The following is an 18758-nucleotide window of genomic DNA, read 5'->3' as shown; positions in this document are numbered from 1 at the left end:
TCTTTCCCCATTTTATATCTCCCTTTCTCCTTCTCCCAATATATTCCTCTCTAACCCCTTAATTTTTATTTTTAGATGTCATCCCTTCATATTCAACTCAGTCTGTGCCCTCTATCTATATAAGTATCTCTTTATCATATCTCTCTCTCTCTCTTTCTCTATCTATCTATCTATCTATCTATCTATCTATCTATCTATCTATCTATCTGTCTATCATCTATTTCCACCATAATATGCTGAGAAAGTTCTCATGAAATATCATCTTTCTGTGGAGCAATGTAAACAGTTCAACTTTAATAAATTTCTTATGATATCTCTTTCCTGTTTACCTTTTCATTCTTCTCTTGATTCTTGTATTTGAAAGTCATATTTTTCATTCACCTCTGGTCTTTTCATTAAGAATGCTCGAAAGTCCTCTATTTCACTGAGTATTCATTTTTCCCCTGAAGGCTTATAATAAATTTTTCTGGGTAAGTGATTCCTGGTTTTAATCCTGACTCCTCTGTCCTCTGCAGTATCATATTCCAAAATCTTCAATCCTTTAATGGAGAAGTTTCTAGAATTTGTGTTACGCTGATTATGTTTCTGCAATTGTTTCTTTCTGGCTACTTGAAATATTTTCTCCTTTAGCTTTGAACTTTGAAATTTGGCTACAATAATCATGGGAGTTTTCCTTTTAGGATCTCTTTCCAGAGACAATCAGTGGATTCTTTCCATTTTACCCTCTGGTTCTAGAATAGCAGGGCAGTTTCCCTTGATATTTTCTTAAAAGATGATGTCTAGGCTCCTTTTTAGATGATGGCTTTCAGGTGGTCGAATAATTTTGAAATTCTCTCTCCTGGATCTATTTTCCAGGTCAGTTGTTTTTCCAATGAGATATTTCACATTGTCTTCTATTTCTTTTTCATTCATTTGGTTCTGTTTCATAAATTTCTTGATTGTTCAAAAAGTCACTAACTTCCATTTGCTTTATTCCCATTTTGAAGGAATTTCTTTTCTTCAGTGAGCATTTGGACCTCCTTTTCTATTTGGTCCCATTCAGCTTTATAAGACATTCTTCTCATTGGCTTTTACTAATTCTTTTGCCATTTGAGTTAGTCTGTTTTTTAAGGTGTTATTTTCTTCAGTATTTTGGAGGGTCTTCTTTAGTTTTCTGTTGTCTCCAACAGCTTGCTGTTGACTAGATTTCATATCTTTCTTGAATCAGTCTCATTTTTATCCCAATTTTTCCTCCACTTCTTTTACTTGATATTCAAAATCCTTTTTGAGCTTCTTCTTGGCCTGCAGTCAATTTATCTTTCTCTTGGAGGCTTTTGATGTAGGAGCATTGACTTTGCTGTCTTCCTGTTATTGTATCTCTTGATCTTGCTTGTCACCAAGGTATCATTCTATAGTCTGTGTTCTTTTATGATGTATACTCATTTTCCAAGCCAAACAACTGATTTTCTAACTCTTTATCAATGTAGGACTCTCCTTCTAGTTGGGGTAGAGGTTGGGTGGATGTGGGACTACTGTCCCAGTCTTCTGGGATTTTTTATCAACTGATCAATTTCCCACCCTCTGTGGCCCCAGAGGTCTGGAAGCATCTTCTGCCACTGCTGCTGTCACTGTTGCTGCTCCTGCTGCCATTGTCTGCAGACAATACTGTCACCACCCCTGTTACCCAAGGGCTGGTCCTGGTCAGATGGTGCTCTCCTCTTTCACCTAGATCTAGTAGCATTTTTGCATTGACCTTTATGGCACCTGTATGTTAAGAAGTCTGCAAACTGACACAGCTGCCAACTATTCAGTCCCCTGAGGTCTGCTCAGCCCAGCCTGAACTTGTATGGCCCGTGCCAGACTGTGCTCTGCTCCCTGCCCTATGCGATAGACCCTTCCTAATGACTTTCCAGGTTTTCTTGGGGTGGGGATGTGTTTCACTGACATCCTATTGGTTCTATACCTCAAGGATTTGTTTAGAGTCATACTTTTGCAAGTATTTGGAGGGATTTGGCAGAGGGTTCAGGAAAGTCCCTGCTTTTACTCTGCTATTTTTATTCCTATGAAAAATACTTTATTACTCCTTTTATACTTTTTCCTATTTCATGAAATTTCTTTGTTTTGAACTAATTTTAATCCCTAAGTTAAAAAGTTAAGTACATTGGCAGAGGTGTATGAGTGATGATTTTGAGTGGATGTAGATTCATAGAGTACGTGGACTGAGGGATTGTCTAGGGGACCATCTTTGAATAAGAACAGATAAGATTATTGTAGTTAGCCCCAAATTATATCTAAATAATTGCCTGCCAGTTACCCAGGTAAATAATCAATAGCATTTATTGAATATCTCTGTATTGGTATAATGCTGACTGCTAGGAATATAAATGCTAGCAAAACAAAGACAGTCTGACTTCAGAAATTTTGTAATCTAATGGTGGATTCCAACACTGAAAGCATAAAAGAATATTGATAGAAGAAGGGTGAATGTACTTATCATGAGGACTTGGAAGAGAAATTCTAGAGTGCAGCATAGAGATGAGAAGTGACTGGTCTGTATGACCTTCTCAAAGGAGGTTCTTGGAGTAGAAATCCATTTGGAAGAAGAGGCTGAAGGACTAGAAGGTCCTGAAATATGTGAATTCCAGGGCTGAAAAGAGTTTCCAGAAATTCAAGAGTGCTGCATGATGGGGAATGGAAATACATTTCATAGATACAAAATAACCCAATGTATGAACTATTGCATAAAACTTTCACTGGAAAGGTGAATCAATTTAGTACCCTTTGTGCTGGCCTTAGAAACTGGAACCTGGTACAAGAGAATAGAGCTAAATCATAATTTAGATCAAAAATAAATTCAAACAGTTCATTCTTGGAACGAACATATGACCACCAGTACAGGGGAGAGTTTTTCAGAAGCCTAAGCAAGGAATGGATGATCAAGTCCTCATCTCCTTGTAAACAGTCCATGAAATGAGATTGACTCTCTCCCAAGTTTTCTTTTTTTTAAATTGCACCCCACTCTTACCACAACCAGGAACACTGCTCAAAATTTCCAAAGTGTAGATTTCAGAGAAAAGACAGTGAATCACATTTCATCTCCTCATGAATAACCACCCAGGAACCTCTGCACAATAAGGGAATTGCTGTCACACATGTCAGAGACGGAATATTTGCCATACCAAAGGGAAATGTTATGCACCCACCTCTGGAGCTGTCCCATCTCCTATCACCACCAAATATAGACACTGCCTTGGAAGACTGCAAAATCCCCCACTGTCCTCTTATCAAAGATTCAGTTGGTAGAGGATACTTTTATGTCATAAATCACACTATGACACTCAAAATCTTAACATGGGTCCCTTGTTCTTTCCGCTTTCATATCATGTGTGTATTTTCTAATTTGGCAGGGCCTTTGTAATGAATTAATTGAAGTACCTTGGACAAACAGGGCATCTCTCATTTTAAAACTAGGACTCACACAGAGGGTCCTCCTTTAAACTGTTGTACCGTATACCCCAAATTTAATGACCTCTCTATTCCCTCCCTACTTTGAGATTCTGAAATTCTATCTTAAGGAAAGTTTCTTTGCAATGTAAAAGTTATAATTAAGAGGCAGCTAGGTGGTGAAGTGAATGGAGCAAAGGACCAGAGTAGGGAGGATCTGAGTTCAAATCTGGCCTCAGGCACTTGACCCTGTAACTCTATGCAGGTCACTTAACCCTGATTGCCTTGCAGAAAAAAGTTGTAATTTATGAAATATGGCAGGTTTCTTGCATTTTCCACTAAAACCCTATTCCAATGCCTCATTATGGTGTAGAGAGAACTATAGATTCCCTAAAACAAGAGTAGTGAAGTGTGACCTCCAGCAGGGCCTCCCTAACTGAAAAACCCTTTAGAACAGCCTGTGGATGGAGTGACCATTATTCTGATATCCTAAGACTAGCCTATGTGTAGAGAAGCTCACTACAGGAAGTCTGACTTCCAAGTGGATTTGCTTTAGTCGTGGCAATTCATGAAAAGATAAAAAAGATTAAAAATGGCTCTCAGTCTTTTGATGATATAGTGGTGATGACAGGGTATTGCCAAGTTTGTGAGATGGTGCTAAGTAACAATGAACGAGAAATCAGTACATAAGATAATAGATTTCTGGAAAAGATCTAAAAGCCTATTGAGTCCAACCCCTTTTTGCACAGTGCAGGAAATTGTGATTAACCCAAGATCAGACAGGAGTATTAAATATGGAAGCAAGATCTAAAACCAGGTCCTGCGGCATCAGATCCAGTTCTCTCTTTACTGTGTCATGCTTCCTCTTTCTTTTCATTGATTTTTGCAATTATGAAACGTAGATCATCTGAACAGGCCACTCGCATGCTCAAAGGTTTTCAGTGCTTCTGTACTGTCTTTGGGACAGTAGAGTGTGACATTCAAAGATCCCCCAAATGTAGTCCCCTTGTGCCATTCTTTTTTGTATGTCACGTTACCCCCCTTCATACGTTCAACATTATGGTCAACCTGGGCGAGTAGACTTTTCTTCATTCAGGACACTTCACACAAACATGAAACTTGATATCAAAAACATCCTCCTTACTCACCATGGCCATTGTTCAAGTTGGAGTTCTTCTATAGGGACTTTCCTGAGGTCAATCCAATTGGTTTGTTAGTTTCTGGACCTTTGTGCATGTATTCATGTGTGTATTTGTGTTAATACCAAAACCCAATTGGTTTGTGCTTATGTACACATATATGTCCATATATGTCTAAGAATAAATGTGCATCTATATGTGTGTTTGGATGAATACTCAATTGGTTTGTGCATATTTTGTGTAAAAACACACCTATAAATAAATGCATAGATAGGATGTATAGCTAAGCCAATAGAGAGGCATGTATTATATAACTATATTTATATGAATACTGTAATACACATATATTACATATAATGTATGTATGAACATATTTGCATTTTTGTTTATGTGTATGAACACATATTTATGTGTGTGTAATATGAAGATTATAAAGACTTTACAAATACACCATTTCAACCTTAGCAACCCTGTGGATTACATACAATTATTATCCCTGTTTCACAGCAAAGGAAATTAAAGCAGACAGAGTTTAAGTGACATGTCCAAGATCACACAGGTACAAGTGTCTCAGGACTTCCTGAGAGAAGTCTGAGTCTTCTATCCCCACTGGCACCTAGCTGCAGCTACTGAAAAATGGTAAGTGAAGGCCCCTTTCCCCAAAGAAACTTGGGATCATCCAATCTGTTGAACCCAAATATTCAGCATGGAATCATTATGTTACTTCCAAACCCACCCTATCACCACCCCTGCTACTAGAAAAGTCTTTGACAATGATTAATTGCAAGGAGTTAGTTCTAATGATTTTTCTGTTTTACAGGTCAATGACCTAGCTCCCAAATGACATCTATGGGGAACATGACACGTATGAAAGAGTTCATCCTTTTGGGATTAACAGATGACCCAGAGCTTCAGGTGCCATTCTTCATTCTGTTCACCCTCATCTACCTTATCACCATGGTGGGGAACCTGGGGATGGTTGATCTCCTGGGACACCCACCTCCACACGCCCATGTACTTTTTCCTCAGTAATCTCTCTCTGGTAGATTTTGGTTACTCCTCAGTTATTACACCCAAAGTCATGGCTGGATTTCTCACAAGGAATAAGGTCATCTCTTACAATGGATGTGCTACACAAATGTTCTTTTTTGTAGTCTTTGCATCCACTGAAAATTATCTCCTGGCTGCTATGGCCTATGATCGCCAAGCAGCTGTGTGTAGGCCCCTCTATTACACCACCACCATGACATCAAATGTTTGTGCGGCTCTGGCAGTTGGTTCCTATATCTGTGGCTTTCTGTATTCTGCCATCAATACATTTTTCACTTTCAGTCTGTCCTTTTGTAGGTCCAATGTGATCCACCACTTCTTCTGTGATATTCCTGTCCTCCTAGCTCTCTCCTGTTCTGATACCCACACCACTCAATGGGTAGTCTTTTTATTTGGAGGGCTCAGTGCTTTCTGTGCCATCCTAGTCATCTTAAAGTCCTACCTGTTCATCTTTATAACCATCCTGAGGATGCACTCTGCTGAGGGTCAGCAAAAAGCCTTCTCTACCTGTGCCTCTCATCTGTCAGTAGTCTGTCTCTTGTACGGGACAGCCAGTTTCGTTTACTTCAAACCCAGCTCCAGAAATTCCTTGGACACAAACAAAGTCATGTCAGTATTCTACACCATGGTCATTCCCATGCTGAACCCTCTGGTCTATAGCTTGAGGAACAAAGATGTCAAGAGTGCTTTCAGGAAAGCTACCTGGAGGCAAAGATTTTCTTAGGTTTGTACTTTATTAAGTGACAAAACAGTATCTCAACTTTTTTTTCTCATTTTCAGATATGTCCTAAAGTGTAAAATTTCTCTCTCCTACTTTTTTCTTTTCTTTCTTTTTTTCCTGAAGCAGTTAGGATAAATGATTTGCCAAGAGTCACATCAGTTAGTAAGTGTGATATCAGAGATTAGATTTGAACTCAGGCTCTCCTGACCCCAGAGCCAGTGGTCTATTCACTTTGCTCCCTAGCAGCCCCTAATTCTACATTTGCTAGGCATAATATAATATAGTAAAAATAACTGGAATTAGAGTTAGGTAATACTAAGATTATATATACTATAGTTTTTTGCCTAGGATCATTTTCAAAGATCAAAGTCACAGCTGTTGGAGAAGAAAAATGATCATTTTCATATTTCTTACCTGAGAATGAAAGGAAGGGAGTTAGAGAGAAGTACAAGTTGCATGGGAAGACTTGCTCAGCAGCCCACCAAGTAATTTTTCCTTCTTGAAAAACACTAGACCACAGAATGGGACTACAAATCCAGAAGGGATTACCAATAAAAGATACCAAGAAGAGGAATTTCTCTAGGACAACCCAAAATTCAATTTCCATTTAGGGAAGATGACGATTTCTTTGAGTCTTTTTGTGGGATCATAGATTCTCTTTAAGTTAAATTTCATTTAAATTTAAATTTCATTAATTCCAATCCCCTCCTTTTCTAGAAAAGAAAATGGAAATTTTAGTAAACTAAGTGACTTATCCAAGATTATGCTACAAATAAATCAAAACAAGTATCTGAACCCAAGTTTTCCTAATTTGAAGTCCAATATTGTATCCACTGCATCCTCTGTCTAGGACCCTTGTGTTCTTTACATGGTTACATCTTCTTTGGTATGAAGATAAAACAAAGTTCAATACATATTCAATGATTACGTGCAAAAGGTGAGCCATTTCTGTGAAATCTACATGTGTTATTTAGCATGAGAATATTGAATTTTCATTCTTTTACAAAAGCCTCCCTTAATCCCTTTATCTCCCTAACTATTGTCCTCTCCTGCCTTTTGTAGGGAAACTCTTCAAAAAGGCTATCTATGATATTTACCTCCTCTTTTTCTACTCCTACTCTCCTCTTAATCCTTTACAATCTAGCCTCAGACCTTATTCTTCCATAAAAAACTTGTCTTAATTTTTCTTTGGGTTCTTTTCGTTTGTATTTTCTTTCACATCATGACTAATAAGGAGATGTTTACATGACTGCACAAGTGTAACTTATATCAAACTGCACGCCTTCTCAAGTAGGGGTTGATAGAGGGAAGAAGGGAGAGAATTTTGAACTCAAAATTTAAAAAAAAAACGAATGTTAAAATTGTTTTACACGTAATTGGGAAAAATAAAATACTAAACAGAAAACATGATCTGAGTCTCTTTCTACAATCTGGGTATGAATGAATATTTGGAGATGGCATATGTCTAATGTTAATGACTAGGGTTTGTTTGAGGAATGCATATTGTTCAAAATGAGTGAAGTAATGAAAGTAAAGTATTCTGCTATTAGCAAAGCAAATATGAGTATCTGATTAAGACCTGATCTGTTGAATTAGTTGCCTCAGTTAAATCCATGACCATTTGCACAAATAAAGGATGAAGACCAAATATTGATCAAATCATTATATAGAATAGGATGGACAGTCCATTGAGCTAGCTATGGAAAAACAGTGACGATGGATGAGTCCAGGGGATCACTGGAGAGGAAAATTAAAGTTTGTAGGATTGCATCTGGGAAATTATGCAACCTTTTCTGCAATGCCACTTGTCCCCTAACACAGACATATACGCAGAAGCATTGTTGGAAGCACCAATATTCTTTGAGCAAGGCTATATGGGTGAGAACCAGCAACATTGCAACCTCTAATGAGTAAAAACTGTAAGCAATACAAAGACAAATAGAGAGATGAAGGAAAAAATTTCAATCTGTAATATCTCCTTCTACTCATTCTCACATAGGCCACAACTCTTGGTTGAGCCACCATTACATCTCAGGCAGAATATTAAAATTGCCTAATTGAACTTTGTCTGAATTCTACCTTCAGTCTGTCTTCACCATATAATTACAAAATATTTCTCCTGAAAATGTTTCATGATATCACTTCAATCTTCAAAAATCTCTAGAGCCATAAATAAACTACATTGATTACTATATGATTACATTCTAGAGTTAGAAGAGTAATGTTGGAATTGTCTGGAGAAACATAAGGTCAATAAGCTCAGAGGCAATAATGCAGAAATATGGAGGGAAAAGAGGCACAACAGCATCAGATCTCAAATTTTCATCAGTAAGCATCATCCAAATAATGGGATTTTCATTTGCAAATATAGAGAGATTGATCAGTGGCACTGATTTGATGAATGAAATAGTAATTCAGATGAATGTGATAGCATAGTGTCAAAAAAACCCAAATATCTTTCGTACACTCCCTCTTCGATTAAAAACTTCTGGAAAAAGCAGAAAGCAGTCTGTCAGAAATGTATGGACCAACAAAACTCTTGGAGACAAACTCCCTTTTGATACATGTCTTAGATAAAAGAGATCATATGTAAATTGGAGGAGCAAGGAAAAACTTATTTTCAACACTATGGAAAGCATAAAAGTTCATGAGAAAGGAAGGAATAAAGGGGATCATGGAAGATCAAAAGAATAATTTTAATTATGTTAAATCAAAGAGAATTCATAAACAATAAAAAGAGAATTAATCAACATGAAAAATCTTTGTGAGTCTAATAAAAATCTAAAGATCTCATGCATATAGACATATATGTATATGCATATAAATACATACACATATGCATATACACACACATATACGTGTATATGTATATGTGAGCCTGTATAGCAACCAAATTGAAAACTTGATAAATATATGTTACTTATCTGACTACTGAAAGGGAAACCTTCCCCAAGGAATCCAAGTGGAATGACACGGTTTTTCAAGCCAGTACCTGACAAGTTGCATCAGTAATACAATTGATCCATGCCTAAACTAGCCATGAAAATGAATGTATTATGCAGTACTGGACCTACCCTAGAAGTTTTCACCTCACATAAGAGGAAGCCAAGAACGTGAAGGCTAGTTACACATCCTGCCAACTCCATCACCATGTGCAAAGGAGACCCAAGAGAAGGTCCTCATTGCATACATCTGGCCATACACTATATGCTCCTTGAGGACGGGGACTCTCTTTCGCCTCTTTTTGTGTACCCAATCTTAGCACAGTGCCTGGCACATAGTAGGAGCTTAATAAATGTCCATTGAATTAAATTTAAGAAGCAGAACATAGGCCCTCCTCCAAGATACTGGGGCCTGTATTCTATTATGATAGCAGCAGATATCCCTATACAGGGCATAACGTGGTCAAACTTCTTGTCCATAGTGATGCAAAAGCTACCACATCAGCCCTTGGGAAGGGAAAATATTTTTTAAACCTCCCTTTATGTTGGCTATCCTGACTACATTTCTAATAAGAGTCGAATTCTACTCACCTAAGTCTTGACTCAACAGTGTACCCCCAATCCAGATGTAAGATTGATTTTCTTCACCCTCTTACTCCTCACAAGTGGTAGAGATTGTGGAGCAATAAAAACAAATACTTGAAATAAATACTATAGTCCAAAAAATATTGTCGGATTCTTTCCTGTTAGAGAGACTGTCTGGCTTAAGCAGGGAGGTGGTAGAGTGAATAGAGTACTGAGCCTTACATCAGAAAATCTCATTTTCTTGAATTCAAATATGACTTCAGACACTTAACTAGCTGTATGACCCTGAGCAACTCATTTACTGTTTGACTCAGTTTCCCCATCTGCAAAATGAGTTGGAGAAGGAAATAGCAAGTAACTTTTCCAAGAATATTCAAAATGGAATCACAGAGACTCAGACACAACAGAATGGACTCAACAACAAAGAAAAATTATTTTTCCTTATCTAGTATTACCTTGGGTTCATACAACACCCCTTTAAAGATGTATGGAGAAGTGATAATTATCTGTACTTTGCAGATGAGTAAAATGAGGTTTGGAGAAGCTGACGGATTTGCCAAGTTAGTAAGTGATTGAATCTGAACTAGAAAGTCAGTATTCTGATGTTTAATCCATTCTTCTATCCCTTTCTCTTTTATGAGTGAATTTATCCTATCCACATTCAAAATTAAATCTGCTACTTTGGAATTTCCCTTCATCCCATTTTTACAATCTATTGCCCTCAGCCTCTCTTTTTATCTCACACTTATTATTAAGCATAGAAATGTATGTATATCTCTTGTTCCTTCTTTAACCAAGAACTGATGAAAATCAGGTTATGATAACAGTATAAGATACTGATAACATTTCCATATCTAAGAAGTAAACAGTTTGATCTAAGAACTAAACAGTTTGATCTTAATGAGTCCCTTATAAGTAGCCTTTTATTTTTTCCTTATGTTTCCACTGGACCTTACATATAAAATTTTCCATTTAGTCATTGTCTTTTTGTCACTCAGGTCCTCCTGACTCCTGCACTGGTTCTCTGTCCACTGCACCACCTAGCTGCCCATATAATATTCAGCCCCAGTGCAGGAATCAGGAGGACCTGAGTTCAAATCTCACCTCAGACACTCAGACACTAGTTGTGTGACCTTGGGCAAGTCACTTAACCACAATTGCCTCATCCTGGGTCATCTCCAGTAATCCTGATGAACATCTGGTCACTGGATTCAGATGGCTCTCGAGGAGTAGTGCGGCTGGTGACCTGCATAGCCCTCCTTCACTTAAAAAAACAAAGTCAAGTGAAAGTCATGTCATCTTTTCTCTGATGGCATGGTCTTCCTCGGCAATGAAGGATGAACACACAAGTATTTGAGATTGGGTTACACCTCAGCTCTTCCTGAATCCAAGTCCAGTGCTCTAAGCACATTACCACCTGAATGCCATTCAAATAGGAAGCTTTGCTGCCCTATTTGTTCATCTGACAACTTTTTCATCTAGGCCTACATCCAAGTCATTGATAAAACTATGAAACAACACAACTCCAAGGAAAACTCTCTGGGTCAATATAGGTTTTCTTTTCTAAGTATCATCACTACATCAATGACTTGCCTTTGAAATTAGATATTCTACCAGGTCTGAATTAACTTTATTATCCTATCATGCAGCCTACATTGCCCCTCCCCATCTTTTAGACTTTGGTAAATTTTTTGATAAAAAAAGATAAATGAAACTTACAAGGTTGCCCAGACCTATCACTATACTGTAGCTCTACATACATGTGTCCTTCAGGAATAAATCCACTAAGCAGAGGAAAACAGTACAAGATGAATACATGGGACACACTCCCAATGGCTAGACTTCAGGCAAGACTGAAAGAGGAATAGTAATGAAAACATAATAGCTCGTGTATTTATAGTTTTAGAAAGCACTTTTCTCACATTATCCATGGAAGGCAGGGAGAGAGAATAGAATCATCTTATTTTGCAGAACCGAAAACTGTGACTTCCCTAAGATTGTATCAATAATTAGTGTCCCTAATTTTTCACATCTAATATTATATTTAATTCTAGCCCTTCAAGGTATACAGAGAAGAGGTCATTATCCCTGTTTTACAGGGAAGCAAACTGAAAAATTTGCTCGTTGGGAACTGAGAAACTGGGAGAGTTGACTAACTTGCTACAATCAGTAAGGAAATGACCAAATAAATATTAAGAGCTGAGGCTTCTGAACTACCAAATCCGAGATGCTCTCTACTTCACCACACTGATAATGAGTTAGAGTGAAAATGGAAAAGAAGAAAAGGAACTCCCTAAGCAATCAAGTTTGGTCCTATGGTTAGAGCAAAGTTTAAGGACTCATTATTTTCATGAGTTGCTTCAAAAGCTATGCAGTGTCCCCAAGGGAGAATAAGAGTCCTTAGGAGATTAGCCACCAGAGTCTGTATAAAGCCCATACTGATCACTGTCTTCAGCCACTGACAAACAAATATGATTCTTTGTGGGTTCGTTGGCATGTAGGCAGAACCTCTCAGAGTCACTCATTCATTCATCTGATATTTGCTATTCATCCTAACACTCATATGACTAGAGCCTTGATTGACCTTCCCTTCTGGAGCAGCATCGGTCTTTTTCTTAATATCAGGTTGGTTCTCAGATATCACATTCTAGATTCCAGAATGCAAAGAAAGGAGAAGTATTTGTGACATTGGATTGAGGGATGTACTTACAGATAAGGATGCCAGCTGCCCCTGGCACTTAGTAGCAATGTGACCATAGGCAAGTACTTGAAAACTTTCTGAGACCTAGTGTCCTCATTGGGAAAATGGAAGCTAATAATGACAATAGTACTTTCCCATAAAATAAAGTACGCAAAGTACTTGGCAAACTCTAAAGGGTGTATAAATTCTCATAAATGTTGTCTACAATGCTACAGGTTTTTAATCTGAGTTTTCTGTAATAAATCAAAAGCATCCAAGAATGAGTCAGAGCTGTGGCTTTTACACAGATACATCTTTAGCCAAAAAAAAAAAGAATATTTTTAAAAATACATAAGGAGCACTAGGTTAATGTAGGGAAGGAACACTGATGAGAGGGAGAATAATACAAAATTATATACGACATGGTTCTTGACCACAGTAATAAATCACATTTTAAGGAGATTTTTCATGCATTAGCTCAAAAAAACAAACACTGCAAATCTTTGAAGTAAATGCCATAATTAATATTGCCACTATTCTGTAAATGAGAAGATTAGGGTTGAGGCTTTCAGGGTCCTACAGCTATTAAGTGTCTGAAGTGGGATTCAAACCCAGGTCTTCCTGACTCCAAATCTAGACCTTTATCCATGACTCCTTACTATCTCAAAGACCTTATGTTGTAGACTATTTTCTGTCCTTTTCTTCCAGTGACTGTACGTCCCTCAGAACCCTTTACATCTGTTGTCATATTTAAACCTCATAGCTTATAGAGTTAATTGAAACTCTCATGTCTAAACACTTTAGATATTTCAAAGTTTTCTCTCATCCAAAAGAACACAAACACAAAACCTCGGGACATAGTTCACGTGGGTAACAAAACCTCCATTTCAGAATGAGAAAGAAATCGATAAGAAATAATTGTCACTCAGTCAATTGGTATTTATTATGCATGTGATAGGTACTACACTGAATTCTGGGTATACAAAAACATTCAAATGCTCTATGTTTTCAAGGACCTCATTGCTCAATAAAGGAGACAACCTGCAAGATTCAAATACTGCTTCAGAACATTTACTAACTGTGACCCTTGGAAAGTAACCTAGTTTTTCAGTCTTGGGTTGCTCATCTGTAAACTGAAGGTTAAAAAAGCATCTCCTTTACAAAGTTCATGGGAGGATTAAATGAGATATGTTATTTTGTTGTTCACACTTTTTTAGTTGTGTCCATTCTTTGAGACTTCATTTGAGGTTTTATTGGCAAAGACACTGGACTAACTTGCAATTTCTTCTCTACCTCATTTTACCAATGAGAAAACTGAGGCAAGAAGGGTTAAATGATTTGTCCAGACTAGTAATTATCTGGGGTCAGATGTCAGCTCAGCTAGAGGAGGCTTCCTGACTCTAGGACCACCATTCTACATAATGGGCTTTGCAAATTTTCAGTGCTATTATTGTTAGCTGTTGTAATTATTAAAACCAAGAGTCATAGAGCAAAATTCATGAGGTAAAGTTGTAGGTGACTTTCAGAATCACATGGCATAGGCTAGGGATGAGCTAAAGGGAATGAGACTAGTAGAAATATATTTTACAAGAGAGAGACAGAGTACCAGTTCTCCTTAATGAAAGATGTGTTTATGGCAGAGTCATGGCAGAAGCATGTACTGAGAGCCTACATGTATGATGGGTCTCAGATTCTCACGTTTAAAAGACTGACAGTAATCAATGTTGATAGGCACCTTCCCTTCACCTTGTAGTCCTCAAAAGTTGCCTGTGGCAACAAGAGGTTAAGTAACTTTCTCAGGGACATTAAACTTGCATGATCAGAGGCAGGACTATGTTAATTAATAATAATTAATGGATCTGTCAACTATACACTAAAAGAACATGGTCTCATTTGATCTTCATGATTATTTCCATTTTACATATGAGGAAACTGAGGGGGAAATAGACAAAGTGACTTGCCTAGGGTCACATAACTAGTAAATGTCTGAGGCTAGATTTGAACTCAGGTGTCTGTAACTTTGTCAGGGCTCTATACAGTATGCTATGTAACTGCCTCTAGGCAGCAGATTTTCGTGGAAGCTTTCCAGTAAATCCTATAGTGCACAGGTCCATCCAACATACTGGAAGAATGTGTCTTGTCATTTTAATTGTTAAGAGGCACCTCCAGGGTTATCCCTCCCTCACTTTCCAGTTCTAGATTTTTTTGTTTGTACTAGGTGGGCTCTAAGCCTAAACAGGATTTTCTGATAATTAAACATATGAAAATCCAGTAATGTTTCTAGGTTGGAGGGAAACAAAGATCTTGACCTTGGGGTAGGTTTCCCTCTGTTCTGTTTCCTCCACCAGCTTTTTCAATAAGAGAAAAAAACGTTTTAGAACTGAAAAATGAGACACTACATGCATGAAGATCCTATGGCAGTTCATGCAAGTAAAAACCTAAATCAAAATCCAACTGAGCATAGTTTAGCATGCCAAAAATTAGCAGCAAATTCAACTGATCTATTGTAATTAAATTCTAAGAAGACCCATGACAGAGACATAGATCTCAGTGAGTAGGAGATATAGTTTTAAAAAGCAGAATTAAACTATAAATTCTAACTAGTTGCCTGAAAGGTACTTTGACCCATGTGCCAAAGACATGGGCCCAGGGAAAAGGCTCTCCTTCTGGAAAGGAAAGTCAGTTTTGTCCAATGGTATTGTTGATGTCAGATTCAAGAGAGTGGTCTGAGTGTGAAAGAATTCACTTAGCCATTCTCTGTAGCCAAGGGGAGCTTGATTACATGAAAGTATATGGAATATTTTAGCAGGCAGCTAATGAAAAGGCCCTCATATTGGGGAAGAAAGATCACGCTTCTGTAGAGGGAAAGCTATAAAGCCAGTAGATGTTTAGGATGATGAGGTACTTTTAGGGTTTTGTAGTGGTTAAAGACAGAATTAGAAAGAGTTTTATGACACAGGATGAAGGAGATGGTTGATGGAATAAGAAGGACAGGGGTTCACAGGATAAGGGAGACAAAAACAATTCTTTTGGTACAAGAAGTTTTGTGGTATTTCAAGATAAGGGTAAAAGGACTTTAGGAAATACTTAAGAGCTACAGAATGTGCCCCAAACCCTCTCAGGAAGGACTTCACAAAGTATTGGAAAAGCATCCCTAAATATTCTTTCTAACCCTTAGGGTACCATTTGTATCCCTATCTCAATGAAAGAAGCAGAACAAGTTTTTAAGGAAGAAGAGCTTCAAAATATTTTCTTTTTTCTAAACAAAGTTTCTTAATGTTATCGCTACTTCTGCTATTGTTTTTTCCCTTCCTCCTATTCTTAAGACTTGGTGCACTGGGGCTTGCACTTTCTAAAAGAGAGATAGTAGAGAATTCATTGGAGATTTTAGTTCAAAGAGATAACTTTCTGGTCTCTCGGTAACAAATGGAAGTGACCATAAGAGCTGATGGAGCAGCCATGAGACTAATAGGGAGTAAAGAAATGAAGTGCCCAGGAAGTAACATATGTCAGGCAAAGCAAGTGAGAAGGAGGTCCAGCAGGAGCAGTATTAATGACATCAACTCTTGCAGCATTAGAGACAACGGGAAGTCTGACTGTCACATAATCATTTGCTTTCATTGTGGCAATTCATGAATGGGACCAAAAGAAAAAAAAATGACTCTCTGCCTTCTGCGTAGGCCTCTTTGGATTTCATAGTGGAGAAGACAGGGTACTCCCAAGCTTTCCAGATAGTTCTAAGAAGCATCAAATGAGAAATAAGACCGTAGGATCATAGATTTCTGGAAAGGACCTAAAAGGTTGTTGAGTCCACCCCCTTTTGCAGTGGAGGAAAATGATGAAAGGGACAGTAAGTGATTAACCCAAGGTCACTCAGGAAGTAAGCATGGAGGCAAGATCTGAAACTGGGTCTTGAGGCACCAGATCCAGATCTCTCTTTACTCTGTCATGCTTATTCTTTCTTTTGATTGATTTCCAAAGCTATGAAATTTAGATCATCTGAACACAGAAGTCCTATGTTCAAAGGTTTCAGTGATTCTCTACTGTCTCCAGGACAGAATACAAATTCCTCAGTGTGCCATTCAAAGATCTCCCAAATCTAGCTCCCATGTGACATTCTTTTGCTATGTCATGTTACTCTCTTCACATATTCAACATTATGGTCAAGGTGAGCTAGCAAACTTTTCCTCACTCAGGACAGGCCAGGAAAACCTGGAATTTGATATCAAAATATTACCTCCAGAATCATTCTTCAAAATAGAGCTTTTGTGTAAGACATTTCATGAGGTTAATCCAATTGGTTTCTTAGTTTTTGTGCCTTTGTGTGCACATACGTGTGTATGTGTGTTCATGCCCCAAACTCATTGGTTTGTGTTTATATACAAATGTATGTGAATGCATGCATAAGAATATGCATGCATTCACATGGATGTGTTTCTACCCAAACTCAATTGGTCTGTGCATGTAATTTGTATATGTAAACATAGTTAAAAATAGATAGTATATGTAAATAAGCATATGTAGTCTTATATAATATACCTATATATGTCAATATTGTAACACGCATATTTTATATATAATATACGTATGTACATGTTCCTAATTTTATGTGTGTGTGTATGTGTATACATGCATAAAGATATATACACACATATGTATGTCTATGCAATGTGAAGATTATAAACACTTTACAAATATTCCATTTTTGCTCCAGCAACTCTGTGGAGTAGATGGAATTATTAGCCCTATTTCACAGCTAAGGAAATTGAGGCAGAAAGAAAATTTAAGTGACATGTCTAAGGTCAGACAGATGTAAGTGTCTCAGGATTTCCTTTATCCCCACTGTAGCTACAGCTACAGAAAAATGGTAGGCAAGGACCCTTTCCCCCAAAGGAATTTGTGATCATCTCATCTGCTGCTCCTAAATATTCAGCATGACATCATTGAGATGCTTCTAGACCCTCCCAATCACCACCTCTGCTACTAGAGGAGTCTTTGAAGATGATTAATTACAGGGAGTTTATTCTAATTTTTTTTTCTGTTTTACAAGTCAGTGATCTAGCTCCCAAATGACATCTATGGGGAAGAGGACACGCGTGAAAGAGTTCATCCTTTTGGGATTAGCAGATGCCCCAGAGCTTCAGGTGCCATTTTTCATTCTGTTCACCCTCATCTACCTCATCACCATGGTGGGGAACCTGGGGATGGTAGCCTTGATCTCCTGGGATTCTCATCTCCACACTCCCATGTACTTTTTCCTCAGTAACCTCTCCCTGGTGGATTTTGGTTACTCCTCAGTTATTACACCCAAAGTCATGACTGGATTTCTCACAGGGAATAAGGTCATCTCTTACAATGGATGTGCTACACAAGTGTTCTTTTTTGTGGCGTTTGCATGCATTGAAAATTATCTCCTCGCTGCTACGGCCTATGATCACCAGGCGGCTGTGTGTAGACCCCTGCATTACAACACCACCAAGCCATCAAATGTTTGTGCTGCTCTGGAAGTTGGTTCCTATGTCTGTGGCTTTCTGGATTCTATGACCCACACATATTTCACCTTCAACCTGTCCTTTTGTAGGTCCAATGTGATCCATCACTTCTTCTGTGATATTCCTATCCTTTTGTCTCTCTCCTACTCTGATACCCACACCACTCAATGGGTGGTCTTTTTATTTGGAGGGTTCAGTGCCTTCTGTGCCATCCTACTCATCTTGAAGTCCTACCTGTTCATCTTTATAACCATCCTGAGGATAAACTCTGCTGAGAGTCAGAAGAAAGGATTTTCTACCTGTGCCTCTCATCTGGCCGTAGTCTGTCTATTGTATGGGACAGCCAGTTTCATTTATTTCATACCCAACTCCAGTCACTCCATGAACAGAGACAAAGTTGTGTCAGTGTTCTACACTATGGCCATTCCCATGCTAAACCCTCTGGTCTATAGCTTGAGGAACAAAGACGTAAAGAGTGATTTCAGGAAAGCTACTTGGGGGCAAAGATTTTCTTAGCTTTGTACTTTTTTAAGCAATAAAATACTATCTCAACTTTTTTTTCTCAATGTTGCAGACCCTATTTTCAGATATCTCTTAAAGTTCATAAGTGCTCTCTCCCAATTTTTCTTTTCTTCCCTTGTTTTCCTTAGGCAGTCAGGATAAGTGACTTACCCAGTCACAACAGCTAAGAAGTATATTCTCTGAGGTCAGATTTGAATTCAGGCT

At 38.0% G+C, this 18758-nt stretch overlaps 1 protein-coding gene and 1 pseudogene across 1 annotated transcript; both read left to right on the top strand.

Moving 5' to 3' along the window:
• The first annotated feature begins 5402 nt into the window (after positions 1–5402).
• Positions 5403–6336, top strand: LOC140523336 (olfactory receptor 5B2-like; annotated as a pseudogene).
• An 11273-nt stretch (positions 6337–17609) lies between these two features.
• On the top strand, positions 17610–18548 carry LOC140523335 (olfactory receptor 5B12-like). The gene has a single exon (XM_072638258.1). The coding sequence runs from the start codon at positions 17610–17612 to the stop codon at positions 18546–18548; it is 939 nt and encodes a 312-aa protein (XP_072494359.1).
• The last annotated feature ends 210 nt before the right edge of the window (positions 18549–18758 follow it).

The sequence above is a fragment of the Notamacropus eugenii genome, chromosome 2 (genome assembly GCF_028372415.1).
Source record: "Notamacropus eugenii isolate mMacEug1 chromosome 2, mMacEug1.pri_v2, whole genome shotgun sequence".
NCBI lineage: Eukaryota > Metazoa > Chordata > Mammalia > Diprotodontia > Macropodidae > Notamacropus > Notamacropus eugenii.
Note: the sequence above shows the minus strand (reverse complement) of the source record. Positions and strands in the feature narration are given on the sequence as shown.